The sequence below is a fragment of the Chiloscyllium punctatum genome, chromosome 5 (assembly GCF_047496795.1).
Source record: "Chiloscyllium punctatum isolate Juve2018m chromosome 5, sChiPun1.3, whole genome shotgun sequence".
In the NCBI taxonomy this organism is placed as follows: Eukaryota; Metazoa; Chordata; class Chondrichthyes; order Orectolobiformes; family Hemiscylliidae; genus Chiloscyllium; species Chiloscyllium punctatum.
Window position 1 is genome coordinate 105,602,122 of NC_092743.1, and position 22,218 is coordinate 105,624,339.

The window sequence follows — 22,218 nt, forward strand, 5'->3', positions numbered from 1 at the left end:
GAAAAGCAGAGAAGATATGTTGGGCCGAATGGCCTAGTTCTGCTCCTACATTTATGTTCACATCAAATTTATTCAAGGCTGAGATAGATTTTTGATGGACAAGGGAATCTAGGATTATAGAGTGCAGATAGGAAAGTGAAACTGAGATTTCAACCAGATTGGCTGTGATCTTATTGAATGATGGAGTATACTTGAAAGTACAAATGGTGTGCTCTTGCTTCCTGTATTTCTATGTGACAATTGTGAGAAGTGTTTCTGTGATTGTCCACAGATCCAGGTTGAAAGTGGCATCCATGTGTCCAGATTGGATGTGGCCTGTGGGAGGTGTTGCCTGTCATTCCTAGATTTGTTCGATGTTGTGGTCCATACTCGAATGAGCCTGAAGAAGACAGCTCCTGGTAGATTTGGCATCACAGGAATTGGAAGTGAAGTTGAATGTTAATATAATTTGATTTCCTTTCTATACTATAGGTTGTCCTTTAAAATAGATTATGTGGGCCATGTGTTATTCTAATTATCCAATAAGCAAAGGGAATTGGTGGAGAACTGAGTTACTGCTTTTTCTCAGGCTGACAAGAATTTGTCAATAAAGACCAATCAGGAGTCAGCTGCTTCACCTCTCCAGGAAATTAAAAATCCAAAGCAGAGTTTTCTCTATTGTCTGTGTCGGTGGAGGAGAAAATCGTATGGGATTGGGAGACGGGCCTTTTTTTTGTGTAATGTAGTCTTAACTTTTTGTTGGGGATGCTGAGTTTTCTATATGATTTGAAGACATTTTTAATGAGGATGTTATGACATGTCTGAGGCTGATGAGACTTGAACCTAGACTTTCTGGCTGTAATGTGAGTTTGGCTGTTTATGAATGTGATTGTGGAGGATGTATTTGTATTTTCAGTTCTTCAGGGCTTCTATATGCAATAGAATATGTGACCAGTCACTGGACTTAACATGTGTGAAGTCATAGTTACAAGGATGTAAGATTGTCCCAATGGATGAATGACAGGAAGATTACTACTGCTCTGCCCTAGTACATTGCATTGTTTTAATTAGATTAAATCAATATAGCTGTGTATACTTAAGGTGGAGATTACCTCAGCATTGATTTCTATTCCCCTAATTTGGTTTGGTTAATCAGGTTTTACATTTACAAGGAAAAAGATTACATTGAATGCTAGTGACATAAATATTTGCCCCAAGTCTTTTTGCAAATATGGAGGAGGAAAAAAAAAGTCAAAACAACAACAGTTTAAAAGGGAGAAGAGAAGACAAAGGAAGCATATGGTGAGGACAGTGCAGGAGAGAGAGAACCTGCACAGTTACTGCCTTTGCTGTTTTTGAATTCATGTGTCGCTGGACATCAGAGTTCATCTGGGAAAATTAACAAACAGTGAATTTCACAACTAATCTTGGAGGAACCAGTTTGGGCGAAGTTCACAACAAAGAATCAGATAAGTTAATTGTTTAAGTCTGTCCAAGAGAGAGGCTGTATTAGTGAGTACAGTGGGTTCTTTCTTGATTATATGTTTTTGGAAATAAGTCTCTTGATTAAACTTAAAATATAAGCCATAGCTATTAATTTAACCTGGTGCAGTGTTTTGTAGAGGAATAAGATGGTGTTATTTTCTGGGTCTGTAGGTTGTGAAGGAGCAAAAATGGCCTTTGCAGTGATATGTACTTCTTGTCAGATGTGGGAGTTTAAAGAGAGTTTAAGGGTTACTGCGGATTATATCTGCCATAAATACTGTTGAATGCAAATCTTATCAGATCGAGTGGATTGGTTGGAGAGACAAATAGAAGCGATGAGGAATTTGCAACAGCAACAGTATGTGATGGATGGCAGTCATAGGAAGGGGGAAAGTGTCAGATACAGTCACATAGATGAGTTGACTCCAGGAAGGGTAAGAGAGGATGGCATCTAGGGAAGGAGTCTTTTGTGGATATACCCATTTCAAACAGGTATGCTGTTTTGGAAAATGTAGGGGGTGATGGATTCTCAGGGAACATAGCACGAACAGCCAAGTTTCTGGTATTTTTAATGCAACGAGGGGTACGTCCAAGAAATCAATTGTGTTAGGGGATTTTGTAGTCCGAGATACAGACAGACATTTCTGTGGCCAACAGAGAAAAAACAGAATGGTGTGGTGTTTCCCTGGTGCCAGGATCAAGGATGTCTCTGAGAGGGTGCAGAATGTTCTCACCGGGGAGAGGGGCCAGCAAGAGGTCATTGTTCACATTGGAACCAACGATAGGAAGGGAAAAGGTTGAGATTCTGAAGGGAGATTAGAGAGTTGGGCAGAAATTTAAAAAGGAGGTCCTCAAGGGTAGTAATATCTGGATAACTCCCAGTGCTATGAGCTAGAGATATCAGGAATAGGAGGATAGAGCAGATGAATGCATGGCTGAGGAGCTGGTATATGGGAGAAGGATTCACATTTTTGGATCATTGGAATCTTGTTTGGGTTAGAAGTGACCTGTACAAGAAGGACAGATTGCACCTAAATTGGAAGGGGACTAATACACTTGGAGGGAAATTTGCTAGAACTGCTCGGGAGGATTTAAACTAGTAAGGTTGGTGGGGTGGGACCCAGGGAAATAGTGAGGAAAGAGATCAATCTGAGACTGGTACAGTTGAGAACAGAAGTGAATCAAACAGGGCAGGCAGGGACAAGGTAGGACTAATAAATTAAACTGCATTTATTTCAATGCAAGGGGCCTAACAGGGAAGGCAGATGAACTCAGGGCATGGTTAGGAACATGGGACTGGGATATCATAGCAATAACAGAAATGTGGCTCCAGGATGGGCAGGACTGGCACCTTAATGTTCCAGGATACAAATGCTACAGGAAAGATAGAAAGGGAGGCAAGATAGGAGGGGGAGTGGCATTTTTGATAAGGGATAGCATTACAGCTGTGCTGAGGGAGGATAATCCCGGAAATACATCCCGGGAAGTTATTTGGGTGGAACTGAGAAATAAGAAAGGGATGATCACCTTATTGGGATTGTATTATGGACCCCCAAATAGTCAGACGGAAATTGAGAAACAAACTTGTAAGGAGATCTCAGCTATCTGTAAGAATAATATGGTAGTTGTGGGCGGGGATTTTAACTTTCCAAACATTGACTGGGACGGCCATAATGTTAAAGGTTTAGATGGAGAGGAATTTCTTAAGTGTGCACAAGACAATTTTCTGATTCAGTATGTGGATGTACCTACTAGAGAAGGTGCAAAACTTGACCTACTCTTGGGAAATAAGGCAGGGCAGGTGACTGAGGTGTCAGTGGGGGAGCACTTTGGAGCCAACGAACATAATTCTATTTGTTTTAAAATCGTGATGGAAAAGGATAGACCAGATCTAAAAGTTGAAGTTCTAAATTGGAGAAAGGCCAATTTTGACAGTATTAGGCAAGAACTTTCAAAAGCTGATTGGAGGCAGATGTTTGCAGGTAAAGGGAAGGCTGGAAAATGAGAAGCCTTCAGAATTGAGATGATAAGAATCCAGAGAAAGTATATTCCTGTCAGGGTGAAAGGGAATGCTGGATGACTAAAGAAATTGAGGTTTTGGTTTTTGTAAGGTTTAGACAGGATAGATAGAGTGAATCCTTAGAGTATAAAGAAAGTAGGAGTATACTTATGAAGGAAATCAGGAGGGCAAAACGGGGACATAACTTTGGCAAATAGAATTAAGGAGAATCCAAAGGGTTTTTACAAATATATTAAGGACAAAAGGGTAAGTAGGGAGTGAATAGGGCCCCTCAAAGTTCAGCAAGGTGGCCTTTGTGTGGAGCCACAGAAAATGGGGGAGATACTAAATGAATATTTTGTATCGGTATTTACTGTGGAAAAGGATATGGAAGATATAGACTGTAGGGAAATAGATGGTGACATCTTGCAAAATGTCCAGATTACAGAGGAGGAAGTGCTGGATGTCTTGAAATGGTCAAAGGTGGATAAATCCCCAGGACCTGAACAGGTGTACCCGAGAACTGTGTGGGAAGCTAGAGAAGTGATTGCTGGGCTCCTTGCTGAGATATTTGTATCGTTGATAGTCACAGGTGAGGTGCCGGAAGACTGGAGGTTGGCAAAGGTGGTGCCACTGTTTAAGAAGGGTGGTAAAGACAAGCCAGGGAACTATAGACCAGTGAGCCTGACCTCGGTGGTGGGCAAGTTGTTGGATGGAATCCTGAGGGACAGGATGTACGTGTATTTGGAAAGGCAAGGACTGATTCGGGATAGTCAACATGGCTTTGTGTGTGGGACATCATGTCTCACAAACTTAATTAAGTTTTTTTTGAAGAAGTAACAAAGAGGATTGATGGGGGCACAGCAGTAGATGTGATCGATATGGACTTCAGTAAGGCGCTCGACAAGGTTCCCCATGGGAGACTAATTAGCAAGGTTAGATATCATGGGACACAGGGAGAACTAGCCATTTTGTTACAGAACTGGTTCAAAGGTAGAAGACAGAGGGGGATGATGGAGGGTTGTTTTTCAGACTGGAAGCCTGTGAAGGATCGATGCTGGGTCCTATACCTTTTGTCATTTACAAAATGATTTGGATGTGAGCATAAGAGATACAGTTAGTAAGTTTGCAGATGACACCAAAATTTGGAGGTGTAGTGGACGGCGACGAGGGGTACCTCAGATTACAACAGGATCTGGACTAGATGGGCCAGTGGGCTGAGAAGTGGCAGATGGAGTTTAATTTAGATAAATGCGAGGTGCTGCATTTTGGGAAAGCAAATATTAGCAGGATTTCTACACCCTAATGGTAAGGTAGCAGGGAGTGTTGCTGAACAAAGAGACCTTGGAGTGCAGGTTCATAGCTCCTTGAAAGTGGAGTCGCAGGTAGATAGGATCGTGACAAAGGTGTTTGGTATGATTTCCTTTATTGTATTGAGTACAGGAGTTGGGAGGTCATGTTGCGGCTGTACAGGACATTGGTTAGGCCACTGTTAGAATATTGCGTGCAATTCTGGTCTCCTTCCTATCGGAAAGATGTTGTGAAACTTGAAAGGATTCAGAAAAGGTTTACAAGGATGTTGCCAGGGTTGGAGGATTTGAGCTACAGGGAGAGGCTGAACAGGCTGGAGCTGTTTTCTCTGGAGCATTGGAGGCTGAGGAGTGACCTTATAGAAGTTTACAAAATTATGAGGGGCATGGATAGGATAAATAGACAGTCTTTTCCCTGGATTGGGGGGTCCAGAACTAGAGGGCATAGGTGTAGGGTGGGAGGGGAAAAGATATAAAAGAGACCTAAGGGTCAACGTTTTCATGCAGAGGGTGGTATGTGTATGGAATGAGGTGCCAGAGGATGTGGTGGAGGCTGGTACAATTGCAACATTTAAGAGGCATTTGGATGGGTATATGAATAGGAAGTGTTTGGAGAGATATGGGTCGGGTGCTGGCAGGTGGGACTAGATTGGGTTGGGATATCTGGTCGGCATGGACGGGTTGGACCGAAGGGTCTGTTTCCATGCTGTACATCTCCATGACTGCCGGTAGTTTGGAACCAATGCGGTTTGTTCGTCCATCTGGTTGATTGGTTTCATCAGCTACATTATCTGTGCAGCCCTGAAATGGAGCTTGGAGAATTCATGTGGATTCTGTGAATGACTGGCTGAAGACACTTTCTCTTTTTTTATTATTGCTGCAAAGCCGCTTTGAACTCTTGCCAGAGTAGAAGAAAAATCTTCTGTTGCAACTGATGTGCTAGCTCTCTGGCCACGTTAAAGTCACTGTACCTGTTCAAGCTGTCCTCTATAATTGCAGAAACCCTTCTCCTTTCTTTTCTCTTTCGTAAATCGAATTTTTCATGTCTTCATGTCAGCCTCTAGTTTCCAGTCTCGTCAGCCATGGATAGTGCTTGTGACTCCCAATTTTGGTGGCATGTACAAAATGTTAGGCTGACATTCCATTGCAGTTCTGTGGAAGTACTGCTTTGTCAGACTGAGCCATGTTTCAGACAAGACATTAAGCTGTGGTTTAATCTAGTCTCTCAGGTTAATCTAAAATATTCTTTAGCAATGTTTTAAATTGTAGCAAGAGCATTCTCCATGTCATCTTGGACAATTTTTCTCCTGCAATCAAAATCATTTAAGGAGAATGAATTCTCTGCTTATTAACACAGTGGCAAATTGGCTGTTGCTTTACAAGAGTAACTACACTTAAATGCTTAATTGGTTGCATTGTGTCTTGAGTTGTACAAAGGTCGAAAAGCCTCTTTTCTTTATAACCCCACAACTACTCCATAATGTTTTCTTTTAATTTCTAGCAATTGAGCAAAGAATGAAGATTGTTCTAAAGAATTCTACTGACAAAAGTCCTTTAGATGACAGTGATGTTGTAACAAACCACAGCATTGGAGAACCTATTGTGCATTCTGCAAAGTACTTAAACTGTCAATCCATTTCACAAGCACCTTTTAAAGGAAGAACTGAGGTTAGAAATTTTAAGGAAAGATTACTTGTCAAATTTATTGTTTCTAAGTCATATTTGATAATATTTCCACTTAGTAGGTGACCAAAACTAGGGGCTATGCCTATCAAATGGCCGTTAGCAAATCAGTAGGGAGTTCACCAAAAACATCTTTGCCCAGAGAGTAGTAAGAATGTGGAATCTTAGTCCACGGAATAGTTGAAGTACATGAAGAGAAATGTACATATGGACCTGATGTCAAAAAGAATAGAAGCCTGTGATAATGTGATGGAATGAAGAAAAGGTTGGAGGAGGCTTGTATGTAGAATAAAGACCAGCACAGACCAATCTGGTGCCTCTGTTGGATAAAGGGCTTTGTCCTGAATTTCATGTGTCCTAGTTTTAATCTCCTTTGTAAGTGGAAATGTTTCTTTATCATATTTGAAAAAGGGTAATAATTATAAATTATCTTCCTGTTACTGTGCTATTTATTGAATGTAATTATATACAAAAGTTAGACATATTATGACGGGCATGGATAGGATAAATAGACAGTCTTTTCCCTGGGGTTGGGGAGTCCAGAACTAGAGGGCATAGGTTTAGGGTGAGAGGGGAAAGGTATAAAAGAGACCGAAGGGGCAACTTTTTCATGCAGAGGCTGGTACATGTATGGTATGAGCTGCCAGAGGTAGTGGTGGAGGCTGGTACAATTGCAACGTTTTAGAGGCATTTGGATGGGTATACGAATAGGAAGGGTTCGGAGGGATATGGACCGGGTGCTGGCAGGTGGGACTAGATTGGGTTGGGATATCTGGTCGACGTGGACGGGTTGGACCAAAGGGTCTGTTTCCATGCTGTACATCTCTATGACTCTATATTATGGGTCTGCAAAGACCAAATAGGGAGAATGGTTGGTGCCATGCATAAGAATGGTGACCCCAATCTGGATTGTTTGATGCATTGAAAAAAATTACTTCACCTCCTCCCCAGTAAGCTTGAGCTTGTATTAGTGGAGTCTCCAATGAATTGGTACTTCATATTTTCAATATTGCTCAGACTTCAAAAATGGACAGCCTGGGGAACATATTTGCATATGCTTAAACAAATAAATTTGAGCTGGTTAGCGAGGTATTGTGCTGATATTGTTTCCTCTTGGCTCGAAAAGTGCAAAGCAGCCTGCTTGATTGGCACATATACACAAACATTCAGTCCTTTCACCTCTGAGATTCAGTAGCAGCAGTGTATACAATCTACAAGATGCACTGCAGAAATTCACTCAGGCTCCTAAGATAGCATCTACTAAACCCATGACAACTGCTACATAGAAAGACAAGGGCAGCAGATATTATCATCATCACCATCTATAAGTTCACCTCTAATCCATTCACTATCCTGATTAGAAATATAACACCACTCCTTCAGTGTCACTGGGTCAAAACCTATGAACACTCTCTAAAATGACATTGTGAGTGCACCTGCACCAAATGGACCAAAGCGGTTCAAGAAGGTAGCTCACCCTGTCACCTCAAGAATAACTGAGAATGGATGATAAATGTTGGTCCAGCCAGCAACACCCACATCCCATAACTAAATTAAAGCAAACTTTATTCAAACTGAACTTGGGCATGCTAGTTGCAAATAATGGGTGGAAAGTCTGAGAAATTTTATCTACAGTATAAAGCTAAGTTATAGTATAAAATGTCAAGTATTCAACAAGCAGCTGTCCTGTCATTATTGTCTTTTTCAGCAAAGTAGGACTGTTTGTGTGCAGCTGTGTGACAACATGATGCCGAAAGGACTCAAACAGTCTTCAGTAGTTGATCTTTGCAGTCAGTGTAATGGCATGTGCACTAATTCAGAGAAAGGTCCCAAATTCAAAAGGTGCCAGGTGAGGAAACAGGAAATAGATCACGGCTGTGGAGACTGTAAAGTGACTGATACGATAAAAAACACCCGGAGAGGCACTGAGCTCATTGCAACAATTGAACCTCTCCAAGTTAGCGTAAACCGAAACGGATGTAGCAAGATAAATTCTTCTGAAGATTTTTCAAAATGTGTTGAACAAAATCGAGACAAATCAGTGGGTATGAACTTTAAAACAGGATGCACGTTGTCCAGGAACAACATAGAAATACTGCTTGAAACTCGACCGTCGGAACAATCCACAGTAGTTCACAGAGATGTGCAGCATCTTAAAGCTTTGAATAAATCCCATTTGGGGGCTAGTACTGGTGATTTTGAGAAGACTAGAACATCTAATGTTACTGAATCTTGTTCTGAAATAGGATTTAAATCAGGGCATTTAGGATTATCCTGGCATCCCAATGGTTTGGTTTGGCAAGATGCATGTCAAGATAACACAATTTGGAGCAAAGTGGGTTCTACAAATGTAACAGGGGATGATTTAGAACTGGAAATACCAGAATTGCATGATGTTAAAACCCAAGATCTAAATGCTGGCTTTGACCCAATTAGCATAATTGTACCAAATGAGAAGGTACATCTTTCTGCAAACTGTAAAAGAAAACTGAGTGAATGTGTGCATTCTGAGGTTTCTGTTGAACAGTTTAGCTGTGCAAGAACGACACCCATCATTCTGGATACGTGTGCTCGAGCTAGACCATTCAAGAGAGCAAAACTATGCCAAAAATTTTGGTTTGATTCAGAATGGTGTTGCAAACAAGAAAATGCAGGTGAACTGCAAGGAGGCACCTCTGTACTCGAGTCAAAATCAGGAACATTGCCATGTCAAGTGTCTTTGGAATCATTTAGGAATATTTTATGTTTGTTGGAGAAGTTGTCCTTGGAGGCACCTAAATTAAAGGCAGTTAACAAAGGTAAATTTAAAAATAAATCACTGTTAGAAAATAATTGGAGTTGTGTATCTTTTGCAAGTGACAAGGTAGCAAAAGTACAGCCATCAGTACACTTTGCAAAGAATTCAAATGTTGAATATGGTAGACAGTTAAAAGATGCATATTCCTGTAATAATTTTAAATCGTCTCCCTCAATCAATGTACTAAATAACTCCAAAATGGCAAATGGTCTTTGTGTTGAAGAAAAAAAAAGTCCAATCAGGCAAAATAAACTGAATTGCTCAAGTCCAGCTGCTCATTGCACGAAAGTACTGTCAGCAAAGCCACCCACATTATACATTCCTTTGTGTAGTGACACACGAGGAAAAGTAACTGTAGACTACCAACGAGTTGGGTGTGTTCAGGATAAACTTACTCCAAAGAAAGTTTACATAAAGGAAATGAACAATGGACAGTCAACAATGCTCTCTGTTCATCAGAATGAATCTTTAGATTTAAGATGTGACCAAATAGATGAGCAGTGCTTTATTGCACTTAGTGAACATACTGGAGGTGAGGGGTTTCTTGATGATTCCTCTTTAGTTGTTGCAAAGAAATCAGATTCTCATTCAAAGTCAGTGGAACTATCTGTGTGGCCAGATGGTAACTGCAACCTTGAAAAACCTTCAAATTGTCTGTGGCAGAATGCTGAAAATACTTCTTTATTGGAAAACCAGCTCAGGATTCCATCCCCAAAGGAACCATTTATTGCAACACAAATAGTTACAGACAGTGAAGTCAAAGAAATACTGTATAAGAGCTCTGAAAACCACCACAGTGCAAAGCGAGTACCTGATGTCATTAGAGCTTATGAAGAGGATGTGCTAGTGCTTGATGTGATTCAAGATGACCCAGAGTTATTTGGTAGTCCCAGTAATACTGATGTGGTGCAGAATGCTGAACCAGTCGTGGCTTTGGGAGAAATTGCATGTAAGAATGTGGAGGTAAACTCTGGAGATAGTTACCTTGGAACTCAACTGAACAACAAACAGCAGAAAGAGTCAGATGAAAAGATTTCCAGGTGGGTGTATGCTTTTCATTTTTTGTTTTAATCATTTATTGATGTGCTTTTTTTTAAAAGAAGGAAATTTTACGGAATATTTTCAAGTTATGTTCAAATTAGATAGAGCAATGAAAATTTCTTAAATCATTTAAATTCACTTCTGAGAAAAATGGGGTCAATGGTAGAGTAATAGTAGTGTCACTGGACTAGTAATCCAGAGGTTCAGGCTAATAATCTGGACATCATGGTAGCTGGTGGAGTTTACATTCAATTTTTTAAAAATGGAGTTAAAAGCTGATATCAGTAATAACTTCATTAAATAATTTCTTCCATAAAAAAACCTATCTGATTCGTTAATGTCCTTTTTTTATGGAAGATAATCTTCCCTGACCTGATCTGGTCTACATGCGACTCCAGACCCACAACAATGTAGTTGTCTCCTCTAATGACTTTCACAGCAGTTAAGAATGGGCAATAAATTCTGGCAGTGAAGCTTATGTATCATGAACAAAATTAAAATTCAATTTCACTAACAACTATCATATTTCTCAAGTTTGGAACCAATTTCTACTTGATATTCCTACCCCTTGTTTTGATCTATAACTGCTCCAATTTTGATTACTTGTGCAACTCCCTTTTTGAAAATATTTGGGGAATCTTATTCCAGCATATTTTCGAGTAGAATGATCCAGATCATGAACAGCAACACTTGAAATAATAAAACGTGAGAAATTTAAACTTAATCTGCGATCCTCACACAAAAATGTCGTCTTTTATTTCGGTGATCACTTTACGTTTGTGATGGTATCTTGCAGTCTTCCTTGGAAATACAGACCACTTTACAGCTCTCTCTCTTTACTTTGTATGCTTCTCTTCCTGTTGCTCAAATAGAGACTTATAACAATGTTTAGAAACTTTTTTATGAAAACCTTTTTGCTTTATTTCTACTCTCAGCACCTCTCTCCATGTGTCTGAGGATGATTCCTCTGGAAAGCTGCCAGACTCAACTACTCTGCAACATGATGGTAAGTTTTTAAGAGCTAAGTTTTTCTCAATGCCACTTTTTTTTTGTCAGTTACCTTTTAAATTGGAAGCCTTTTTGAATTGATCCATCTTTCAGCAGATGGTTTCAATTGACATCTGTACTGATTTATTCTCAATTTGTACTCTGGCCAAATGGCTTCCTTCTGTGCAGTACAAATCTAATGTATCTGTTTCATCTGTTCTTCAACCTTGCTCCACCATTCTATGAGATCATGGTTGATCTTTGACCTCAACTCCTCCTTTCTTGTTTGACCCCTGAATTCCTCAATTTCTTTCAATTCACTTTGAGTGGTCTGCAAAAGAAGCAAGGGTGAAGTGAGGGAAAAGCTTTTTCACTCTGCAAGTAGTCAGGGTATTGAGGCATTCTTGTGGCCGTTGGATGATTATTTGGATAAAAATAGTTTACACAGTGTCGGGAAAAGCAGAAGATTGGTTAGAAAGTAATGATGGTCATTTAAAGAGCTTGTTCAGGTACAATGGGCCTAATGGCAGCCTCCTGTGATTCTGTGAAATCCAAAAAAAAGTCAAAAAAATACTAAAAGAACTGCGGGATGCTGGAAATCTGAAACACAATCAGAAATTGATGGAAAGTCCGAGTAGGTCTGGCAGTGTCTTTGGAGAGAAAGCAGGTTTAACGCTTCAGATCCAGTCACTGGGAAACTTTTTGAGGTCGTGAACTCCAAAGATTCACAGGTCTCTGAAGAAATTGCTCCTCATCTCCGCTCTATATGTCTGACCTTCTATCCTGAGATGAAGCCCTCTGACTCTCAGCTGTCCAGCCGCAGGAGCAGTCTTTTTGGTTTGTGATGATTTATGACTGTAGTGAATGGACTGTATAAACAAATAATGTTTAATGCTTGGATGAAAGAGTCCAAATTCAACTGCCTAACTGTTTGTCAGAAAGTTGCTGTGTAGCAGGAATAGTCATTTCATGTAATAATAGGGTACATGTTACTGCAGTGAATCAAAGGTTTTACAGCAAAAGGTGGCAGTAATTTGCCCTTTGCCCCTAATCCCAAGTAGTTCCTCAAATTTACTATTAATTTTAGTAATGGATTATTTCTTTGCATTTTAGGATTCAATACTCAAAGGAAAACATCTGTGAATGAAGAGAATTGTTTTGTTGAGGATACGGCATTGACGAAAGAGGGAGAGGTTACTGATTCTGGATATAGTTCGTACCAGGTAGAATGATAGTTTAATCTATGCTTAAATGATTTCTTTTATGCTAGTTTTGTTTCATGCCATCTGCATTATTAGGTCTTGTTCAAATCCACCACTTCCTTTCAGTGTTCTTTACCTTTTATCCCTCCACTTGCTGCTGCTTACTGCAGCAGTGTTTGAAGAGGGCAGTGTAAATCCTGAACTCACTAATGCACTGAGCTGTTCACTTTCATGTCCTCTCGCTTGGTCTGGTGAGCCTGAGGCTGATATTATAGTTCAAAACAGAACCCTGAAATACATTCCGAATCCACTAACCTCCCACCTTCACAAGTACAAGCAGAGCTTCTGCAAATCTGTGGAGGAGAAAGAGTCCAGGCTGTGTTTAGATTTGATCATACATTTCACTCACCTGCCCGTTGAGTGCCAACACCACGACCTCAGTAAATGCTGCTATTGTGAGGTCTGTAACATGTTGTGGTTATTTTGATTGCAAAGATAGAGCTGGTATTATAGGAGCAGGCCACAAACATTCTGGCAGCGTCACCTTCATGGAACAGTACAGTACTGTACCAGTCACAATTCATTGGTAGTATGTTTCTTTCTATGGATTGTATACTACAATGATGTATCTGAATAAAAGCTGCAGGTGTCTTTTATTTTCAGGATGCTTCAAATACTGGATTAGTTTCTGCGATTGATGAACAACAGGATGACAGAAGGACTGAAATAAGGTTAGTGGATAGAATGATTATTTTTGCATTCGTTGCAATTCCCCACCACATGCTTCATTCTCTAAAACTGCAAGAACCCTTTTTTAAAGCAACATAGAAATAAACAGTGCCAGAGAAGAATATTGCAAAATTTCACACCAATACAAAATTGCAGAAATACCATGTTGCTTTCATTCCCCTCTATTGTAAAGTGTTGCTTTGGATTTTGTAATGTGAATGTTCCGTACTCTGCCGGTTATCCATTCATCAACCTTTTCATGAAGTAATTATATCTAAAATGCCACCCTCCTGCTAATTTTAACATTTTGCCCTCTTGTGGAATCTTGTGTTAAATACACTGATATTTACTTTATTTGCAGCCTCTTATTTTTTGAACGTCTTAGTGTAACACATAGACCATTTTCTCTCTAGACTAAACATTTGCTAGCTTTTCTCCCTTCTTAGAGAAGATGTCAAATCCCATTCATTAATTGCATTTCCCTCGACTGCCTCGCTATCTCATTTAGAATCTCATGACCAAAATGGGCACATTTCAGGCAGGTTAGTGCTGTGCCAGTTCTCTTGCAAATTCTGTCCCTTTCTGAGATTTGAGCAGACCACATAATCTGTTATACAAATTGGTCTTTTTAAAAAATTTATTGAAACAAAGATAATAATCTGGAATGTTCTATGTGAAAGGGTGGTGATAGCAGATTCTGTATTTTCACATTCAAAAGGATTTAAAATTTTAAAATAACTAAGATGACAGAGCAGGGGAATAGGATTCATTGGATCACTCTTTCGAAGAGCTGACTTAGGCATCAAGTGTGAATGATTCTGTTATCTTTCAACAGCGTTGATGGAGCTAGTGAACCATCTTTGTGTTTTGATGTCCCTCCATTTGTATTAAATTCAACATATTTTGTCCTTGCATACCAGCCATTTCAATTTTTTAAAAAATTGCCATTGTTAAATGTTCTTGCTCTGTCATCCTTGGCTATGGGTAGCACTACAGAACCAAAAAGTTGAGGCTTTGCACTGTATCTCTGAAACCTGAGTACTTAACCTAGCCTGGGATTCCAGTGCAGTGTAGAGGGAGTGCTATACTGTTAAATGTGCTATCTTTTGGATAAAATATTAAATTAAACAAATACAGAAATTGCTGGAGAAACTCAGCAGATCTGGTAGCATCTGTGGAAGGAGAAACAGACTTAACGTTTAGAATCCGGTGACTCTTCTTCAGAATCTATTTCAAGGTCGCTCTGCAAGAACACATGCCATTCTTTTAAATAATGATGTTCCTGTTCAACTTCATTCCCTCAGCAGACATCAGTAAAATAAGTCATTATTTCAGTTTTTGGGGTCTTGCAGTACACAAATTAACTGCTGCAGTTTCTAGAGAATGCAATGGCTTCCTTGTGAAAGTGGTCTTTGAGACTCAGTGCAAGGATAATACCTGAAATAAATGTCCAAAACGTAATAATGTAATAGCCTTCTAACCTGCTATGCCTCTATAAAAAAGGTTAAGTTAGTTTAAAATATTGACGTGAATAACTTAGTGCACATTTCTTTTGCAGTATCTGCAGCTTTCAACAGCATTGTTCAGATAGACATTTATTGGAAAATCAGTTTTCTCTGGAACAACCTTGTTCTGAAACTCCATTCCATAAATCAGCATTGACAAATGGTATGCTGCGGGTTTGTGATTGTGTATGTCATCAGTTTAGAGTTGACTTGATGTTTTTGTAGTAAAATGTGTGATTGGAAATGTTATGTCTTTAACGATTGGAGAATCTGTGCTTAACAACGCCCTTGACAGTCCTTTCTGAAATGATCTGGATTCCTACAAATAAAGACTCATTAGTTTAGGGAAGATGAGGTGTTAAACTATAAACAGAATGCTGGAAATACTCACCAGGTCAAGCATTATCTATGAAGAAGGAACTAAAATTGTCAAAGTTGACCTGAAGCATTGCATCAGTGATAACTCTGTTTTTATTTCTTTTCACATAGTGTCACACCTGCAGAGTATTTCCAGTGCTTTCTCTTTTTCTCTGATTCCCATTTGTGCTATATTTTGTTTTTCTACTAATTATTTAAGATGAAAACATTCGTGTTTATCAGTATAATTCTTCTCTACATATGTAAAGTAGACTTGCTTTGCTTTTAAAAGGCACATTAAATTTAATGGATTGTACTAAATTGTGAGTTTATATTTTAAAAGAGGAAAAGCTTTAAACTCCTGTCTGGTTTTCTCCTGATACTTTCCAAAAGGTATCGGGCAGTGATTGTTAGTTACTCAGTGCAAGTCGTCATTCATGCATGAGCTTAGCCAAGAATTGGCAGCAGTTGGTATGACTGAGGCTTAACAAAAGTGATTCTCATCCTACTCTTGCCCAATGTCCAGGTATCCATTTATTTAAGCAGTGGTCAATCAAAAGTGTTCAGAGGGGACTTCCTGGTAAGCTACCAAGCTGCTCCTCTATCTCCCTTTCCTACCCAGCTCCCTCAACATCCTGAGTCCGGCTAAATAATCCATTGCAATCTTGCCAACTAATTCAGCGCAGTCTGGTGATTAAACTCAGAACCTCTGTTCTGCTCAGTCTCCTTTCTCATCAGCCACTGAGTTTACTTATTGGTATTTTGAAAATGGTTCCTTGAGTTAAATAGGAGAGTGCTGATGCTAATCGTGGTGATCTGTGTAGATCAATGTCTTCAGGAGGATAGAGGACAAAAGGCTTTTTAACTGAAAGTGAAAAGGATCTTTTTTCCCTTAGGTTTAAGATTTCCGCAAGAGCATTTACAACCACCAACATCAGCACGTACTCCTCTTCCTGTATTTCCGAATAACTTGGAACACCGGACAAGGGCTAGGCTTGTAAGTCAGCAGTTCATGTGTACCTTTGTGGCCTGTTGTTCCACTGAATTTACCATGTCTACACTGAAATGGCCCTTTAAATTTATATTCAATGAATTAGTTGTCCAGAGAACCCTTTAAGTACGCATCACATTGGAATAACAAACCTTGCTTATAAATCGATTTATTCCTTTTTATAAAACCAAAAGTTTGCTTTATCCTGCTTGAATAATACGCTTTGCCCATATAAGTTGTAAAGATCCTGCTGTAAAAATTATGTTGCTTTGTATCTTTCACTCCCATCAAGGTTTGTGAAACTGTGCTCATGGTTTTGTTCTTGTTGCTGTAGAGAGCTGTAACTTTCTGTTGGTTTTCCATGACTTAAGCACTGAGATGGATTGTGATCCAGGAAGCTTTTAGAGAGACCTCTGTCATTAAATGTGTGAGAAGGTTGGAAGAGATGGATACATTCCTTGGCTTTGACAGGTCGTGACTGAGATAACTGACTTGTAATGCAAGATTAACCTTGATGACTAATTCACTGAAAACATCTGTCAGGATTCCGATTCAAACTAGTGAAATGTGCCGAAAGGATGGAGTCAGAAAGTCTTTGAAGACTTGAAACCATATACTTCTGGCTGCATAGGAAGATTCAGATTCTTCATTTACATGGAAGCAAGCACTGTTATTTTTCTAGTTTAGCTAACTTACCTTGCTCTTCCTGCATTTTGTTTGTTTAACTTTTTATGTCATCCAAAACAGCATCAAAGTGTGCATTGCTTAGGACTTGTGCAATTTTCTAGAGCTTCTGCATTTGTGATACAGTGACTGAAAGTATGTCTTTCCAAAATACTTTTGGAATAATTTGCTTTTAAACTATAGGTTTTGTGAATTGAAAAGAAGCCCTATTGTGGTAAAGGTATTTTGATTTCATTGTTCATTTAACTGTTCCTTGAAGCAGTAATAATTTATATTTCTATGATGCACTTAATGCAGTAAAACATCCCTAGTTGAAGAAGCATTATCAGAATCATAACCGTTATCATTTTAATAAATTCTAACACTCAGCCACGAGATAATAGGACAGTGACCAAACCCTTAATCAAAGATCAATGTTAACCTTAAAGAACATCTTGGAGAAGGGAGAGGTAACAACATGGATAGCTTTAAGTTGGGAATTCCGGTGTTTGGTTTCTTAGCGGTTGCATGCTTACTAAAAATCGGCCAATAAAATTGATATCCAAGAGTCCAGGTCTGGAGGAAGTTAGAGATAGGGAGGGGTGAGGCTGTGGAGGAATCTGAACTCAAGATGAGAAATCCATCCATGTTTGCAGACACAGTAAATATTTGAATTTCTCTCCATTTTAAACAATTTAATATTTTTAACGAAGAGAACAATGAATACTCCATTGATCCCTTTCTTTTTGATATTTTGAAGGTACAGGCTTGCAGCATTTTTTCACATTTAAAAGCAGTTAGACAATTTGAGCATGCATGTTACTTTCCTTAATGTAATGGGTTAGTAAACATTTTTGAATGAAAGAACTGTTTTAATAGGGTGGCATGGTGGCTCAGTGGTTAGCACTGCTGCTTCACAGCACCAGGGACCTGGGTTCAATTCCAGCCTCCGGTGACTGTCTGTGTGAAGTTTGCACATTTAACCTGTGTCTGCGTGGGTTTCCTCCCAAAGTCCAAAGATGTGTAGGTCCGGTGAATTGGCCATGCTAAATTACCTATCGTTGAGAGGCAATCTAATAGAAACTTACAAGGTAATGCATGGCTCGGAAAGGGTAGACGCTGGGAATTTGTTTCCATTAGGCGGGGAAACTAGGACCCATGGGCACAGCCTTAGAATTAGAGAGGGTCAATTTAGAACGGAAATGAGACCGCTCTTCAGCCAGAGAGTGGTGGGCTTGTGGAATTCACTGCTACTGAGCACGGTGGAGGCTGGGACGTTCAATGTCTTCATGGCAGAGATTGATCAATTCTTGATCTCGCAAGGAATTAAGGGCTATGGGGAGGGCGTGGGTAAGTGACGTTAAAATGCCCATCAGCCATGATTGAATGGCAGAGTGGACGTGATGGGCCGAATGGCCTTCCTTCCACTCCTATGTCTGATGGCCTTATGGTGTTAGGTGCCAATTGTAGTGATGTATGTAGAGTACTATGTATTAATCAGAGGGAAATGTGTCTGAGTGGGTTACACTTTGGAGGGTCGGCGTGGACTTGTTGGGCCAAATGGCCTGTTTCCACACTGTAGGAAATCTCATCTAAGTGAATTATTGTGCACGGATACTCAATCCATCACTCATATCCCATCAAAATTATAATGGTATGCAGTATTTGCAATGCACAAGTGCTGCACGTAAAAGCTCTCTTCCACCTGTCCTGGTCCCTTTTTCTTGGTGAGACAGCCATCTCACTGTACCATGCACACACTGATGGGTGGGAGTAGTAATCTCGGGTGCTGTCTCTTGCCTTGCACTTTCATATGACTTTGTCAACCACCTGAAAGTAACAATGCGTGAATACACACATGCTCCCCTCCCCCCATTTGTTTACAAACCCCAGTTTGATAAACAATTTGAAACACTGCAGATAATTTAGACATTAAATTGTTTTGTCATTACTTTTAGTGTAATTATCCACTGGAGTTGACTGCACTACCATCTGGTTACTGCCGATTTTATTTCACCACAGTTAAAGGATGCAGGAAAAATGGGTGCAGGTTTGGACATGAAATTAAGAAAGGAGATGAAAAAGTAAATGCATTACTTATTAATACTCTTGATTTCAATATACCTTCTGAGCTGCACTACTTTTTTTTAATTGATCTGTTATTTCTTATAGCATTCTGCTTTTTTAAACTAATTTACTTACCTAGCAATTTTAATGTTTGTGTTGAATTTGTTCACTAATATGAATCATTGACAAGACAAGAATTGAAGCACAATGTGACAAATCTTTTACCCGTTAATATCTAATTGTTGCATCTGAACTGTGTAAATGGACAGCTGTTGTCCTGCATTTTTTTTTGTTGTTTATAATTTTGGGATGCTTCATTGAAACTTTTCTGTATTCGTTTCCTGATTCAGTTCTGTATGGAGATTGTTCAGAAGTTTTTGGATTCTGGTAAAATGAATCTCTTGTTGCGTGCAGGTATGAATAAGCTTGTTCAGTGCCATTTTATGTAAGCCTTTTATTCCTCACAGGCTTTTAACATTCTTTCAATAGTGTAGTTAATTTGGTCAGTATAACATTGTATGAATGTTACTGCACTAGCTGGGGAATTTTGATTTGGATCATTAAATAAATCACTGGCATGAAAGACCAGTAACAGTAATAATGACCATGAAACTACTCTATTTGTGACAAAAATCTATCTGGTTGACGCATGTCCTTTTTAGGAAAGAAAATTGGCTTATTGTCACCCAGGCTGGCCTCTGACACCATACCTTCAATGGTGTGATTGAAATTTTATCCGCCCTGTAAAATTTCCTAGCAAGTTCCTCTGTTGTCTTGAGGGTAATTAGACATTGGTAATAAATGCTGGCCTTCAACTATGCACACGTGCTTAATAAATAATAAAAATCAGTAATTGCATTCCAATTGGGAAATTTTATATTGAATTAGTGTTCTCCATCAATCAGTCAGTAAAAATTCTAAGATTATTCTCTTCCAAAGATCTTGAATCACATTTAAAATGGGTAATCTCCAGAGCTGGAGGTAATCTTACTATCCTACTGAACTGCAAAGCCTTTCTCATACTGTCCTTTGAAATGCTAGGTAATCCAGTCTCGAAAACCAAGGCCCTGTTGCCTCGTGAAACAGCAAGTAGGTCAGACAGCATCCATGAGAGAGAGCTAGCTAATGGTTTGAGTCTAGATGACTCTTCAGAGCTCAAAATGATAGCTTGCTCTGACCCGCTGTGATCTCCAGCATTTTTTGTTTTCAGTATGGATTCTAGTGTCTGCAGTAACTTGCTCCTACCATGTTACCTAATGTCTGTTTTATGCTTCTAAGGTAATATATTTATCAATTTGTGCAGTCCTCCTGGATTAAATGTTTTATGTAGTATTTAGGCCACCATTTGGCTGCATCTGACATCTTTTGTGAAAGTGTGTTGTGATTTTGACAGATTAGGAATGGTCAACAAAAGGTGTTAGCATTACTATGAAATCAAAATTTTGGATAAGCTTTTCGCTGATAGGAAAAGTAAGACCTAAGTAAATTTGGGTAAATCACAGATATTATAGATGAGAAATAAATTGATGTCAGAGTGAGGAACTGTTTTAACTGTGATGTTTGACTAAAATGTCAATGGTGAGATTCTGTGGAAAAGATTAAATGAGTGAAATTTGAAATGAATGCACTTTGACGGTCTAGACCGAATCTGCAAGAGAGAGGCAAATAAACAGAATGGATGCAGAAGTAATATTTTTGGGAAGTGCATCAATCAGTTGAGATTTTGAACTGTTACTGAAATATGACATCGAGTGTTTCCAGTCACTTAAGTTTGGGTGAGAAGAACATGGTTTCAGCACCAAAGCAATTTCCCTTGATCAGGCTTGTCAGGGTTCAAGTCTCAGCCCTGATCAATCTTTCTTGGGTTTTCCAGTTGGGCCAGTTTCATTTCATGAAACTAAGGACATGTTGTTTGGTGATCAGTGGCTCCCAGTGATTCATCACTTGGATGAAGTGAGATATTTTGTCTTCTCAATTGAGGATAGTATATCAAGTAGTATATCTGTAAGCATGAAAAAATTGCTGAAGACCATTAAATTATTCTCAACTCTATTGATGGTGTGATAGTAATGTGATGCATATACTTTTTCTGCTCAGTGAGAATATTTAAAAGTTACTACAGAAGTTTTCCGCCTGGCATTTACTGTAGTTCCCAACTGATGAACAGACTACTTTTCACATTGTTGAACTTGCGTATGTTGCAAGAAGTATTTGAAATGCTCAATATGGCAGTGATCATGAAGGTATTGGTAAGTAACTGTTTTATTGATAACTTATTCACTTCAAGTTAGATTATCCTATCTCTTGGCCATAGATAAAATCAAACAGAATTGAAAATCTAACCGTGTCAATGAGCAGTCCCTGAATATTTGCTTTCTGTTGTTTTAAACTGGTTGCTGGACAGTACAGTGGCATGGTAGTTAGCACTGTCTCACAGTGTTAGGGATCTGGATCCAGTTTGAATAAGGGGGATCTTTGAATTAATGGCTCCTGTTTAAAAATCATGGATCATCCATTTAACTCTGAGTTTACATGCAACGTTTTCTGTGAGGGTTGTGAGCCTTTGAAACTCTGTCCCTGAAAGAAGGTGGAAGCAGAGTATTTGAATACTTTTAAGGCAGAGGTACATAGAATCTTGTTAAACAAGGGTTGAAAGGTTATCAGCAGGAAGCGGGAATGTGGATTTGTGGTTACAGTCAAATTAGCAATGATCTTCTCAAATGGTGGAGTAATTTCAATGGGCTCAGTGATTTACTCTTGATTCATATTTTTGTATGTGATAATCTCAGATTCTCCATTTACAACAGAACTGATCCTTGTCCCTTCTTTATAACCATATTGATTGTTAACAGATTCTGTTCAACATATGGAAAATGTTTTCTCTTCTAGCCAGATGGGGACATTTTGCTCAATGTATTTGATCTTGTGGCATCCACAGACTCGAGGCCCATGGTCCCCAATCTTATAGAGATAACCTGTAAGGTAGGAACAACTGTTGGTTGTTTATACATGTGATAGAAGTGCATGTGGTATCTTTGTGAATATATTGCAGGATTAACTACATTAATTGACAACTGTTAAAATATTCATTGAACTTGTTAATTTCATGTTTTCTCTAGTAGGGTACAAACGTGTCTGTCTGTCTATCTGTCTGATCTCATAACCATATTTCTATCCCTCCCTACTAATTTTAGTTCTCTCTTCTCTTTGTCTTCCTCACTTGTCTGTCTGTGTCTCTTTCAGTCTCTCTGTCATCAGCCACACCACTGTTTGTGACTCTATAACTAATTCCACTCTCTATCTTTTGTAGAAAAGAGGTCAAACATATAATTGCTAGCATATTTTAGATTAACTGAATTGTGGGAGGAGAAGTTGGAGACATCTTGTATTAATATGTATGTGTGTTACTCGTAGATTTATAAA

The 22,218-nt window shown here is 39.1% G+C and overlaps 1 protein-coding gene across 5 annotated transcripts in view; it reads left to right on the forward strand.

Annotated features, from left to right (window-relative positions):
* Positions 1-22,218, forward strand: part of topaz1 (testis and ovary specific TOPAZ 1) — an 84,641-nt gene that overhangs the window by 20,837 nt on the left and 41,586 nt on the right. For 3 of the 5 annotated variants that reach the window (XM_072570970.1, XM_072570973.1, XM_072570969.1), the window contains 11 exons: positions 6,275-6,441; positions 8,165-10,293; positions 11,230-11,300; positions 12,395-12,504; positions 13,147-13,214; positions 14,771-14,880; positions 15,971-16,071; positions 18,687-18,812; positions 19,146-19,209; positions 20,893-21,044; positions 21,685-21,777. In XM_072570970.1, the coding sequence (XP_072427071.1) occupies positions 6,275-6,441; positions 8,165-10,293; positions 11,230-11,300; positions 12,395-12,504; positions 13,147-13,214; positions 14,771-14,880; positions 15,971-16,071; positions 18,687-18,812; positions 19,146-19,209; positions 20,893-21,044; positions 21,685-21,777 (3,191 nt within the window). Of the gene's footprint in view, positions 1-271; positions 6,442-8,164; positions 10,294-11,229; positions 11,301-12,394; positions 12,505-13,146; positions 13,215-14,770; positions 14,881-15,970; positions 16,072-18,686; positions 18,813-19,145; positions 19,210-20,892; positions 21,045-21,684; positions 21,778-22,218 lie in introns of all 5 variants that reach the window. The other 2 variants (XM_072570971.1, XM_072570972.1) reach the window with 1 other exon arrangement.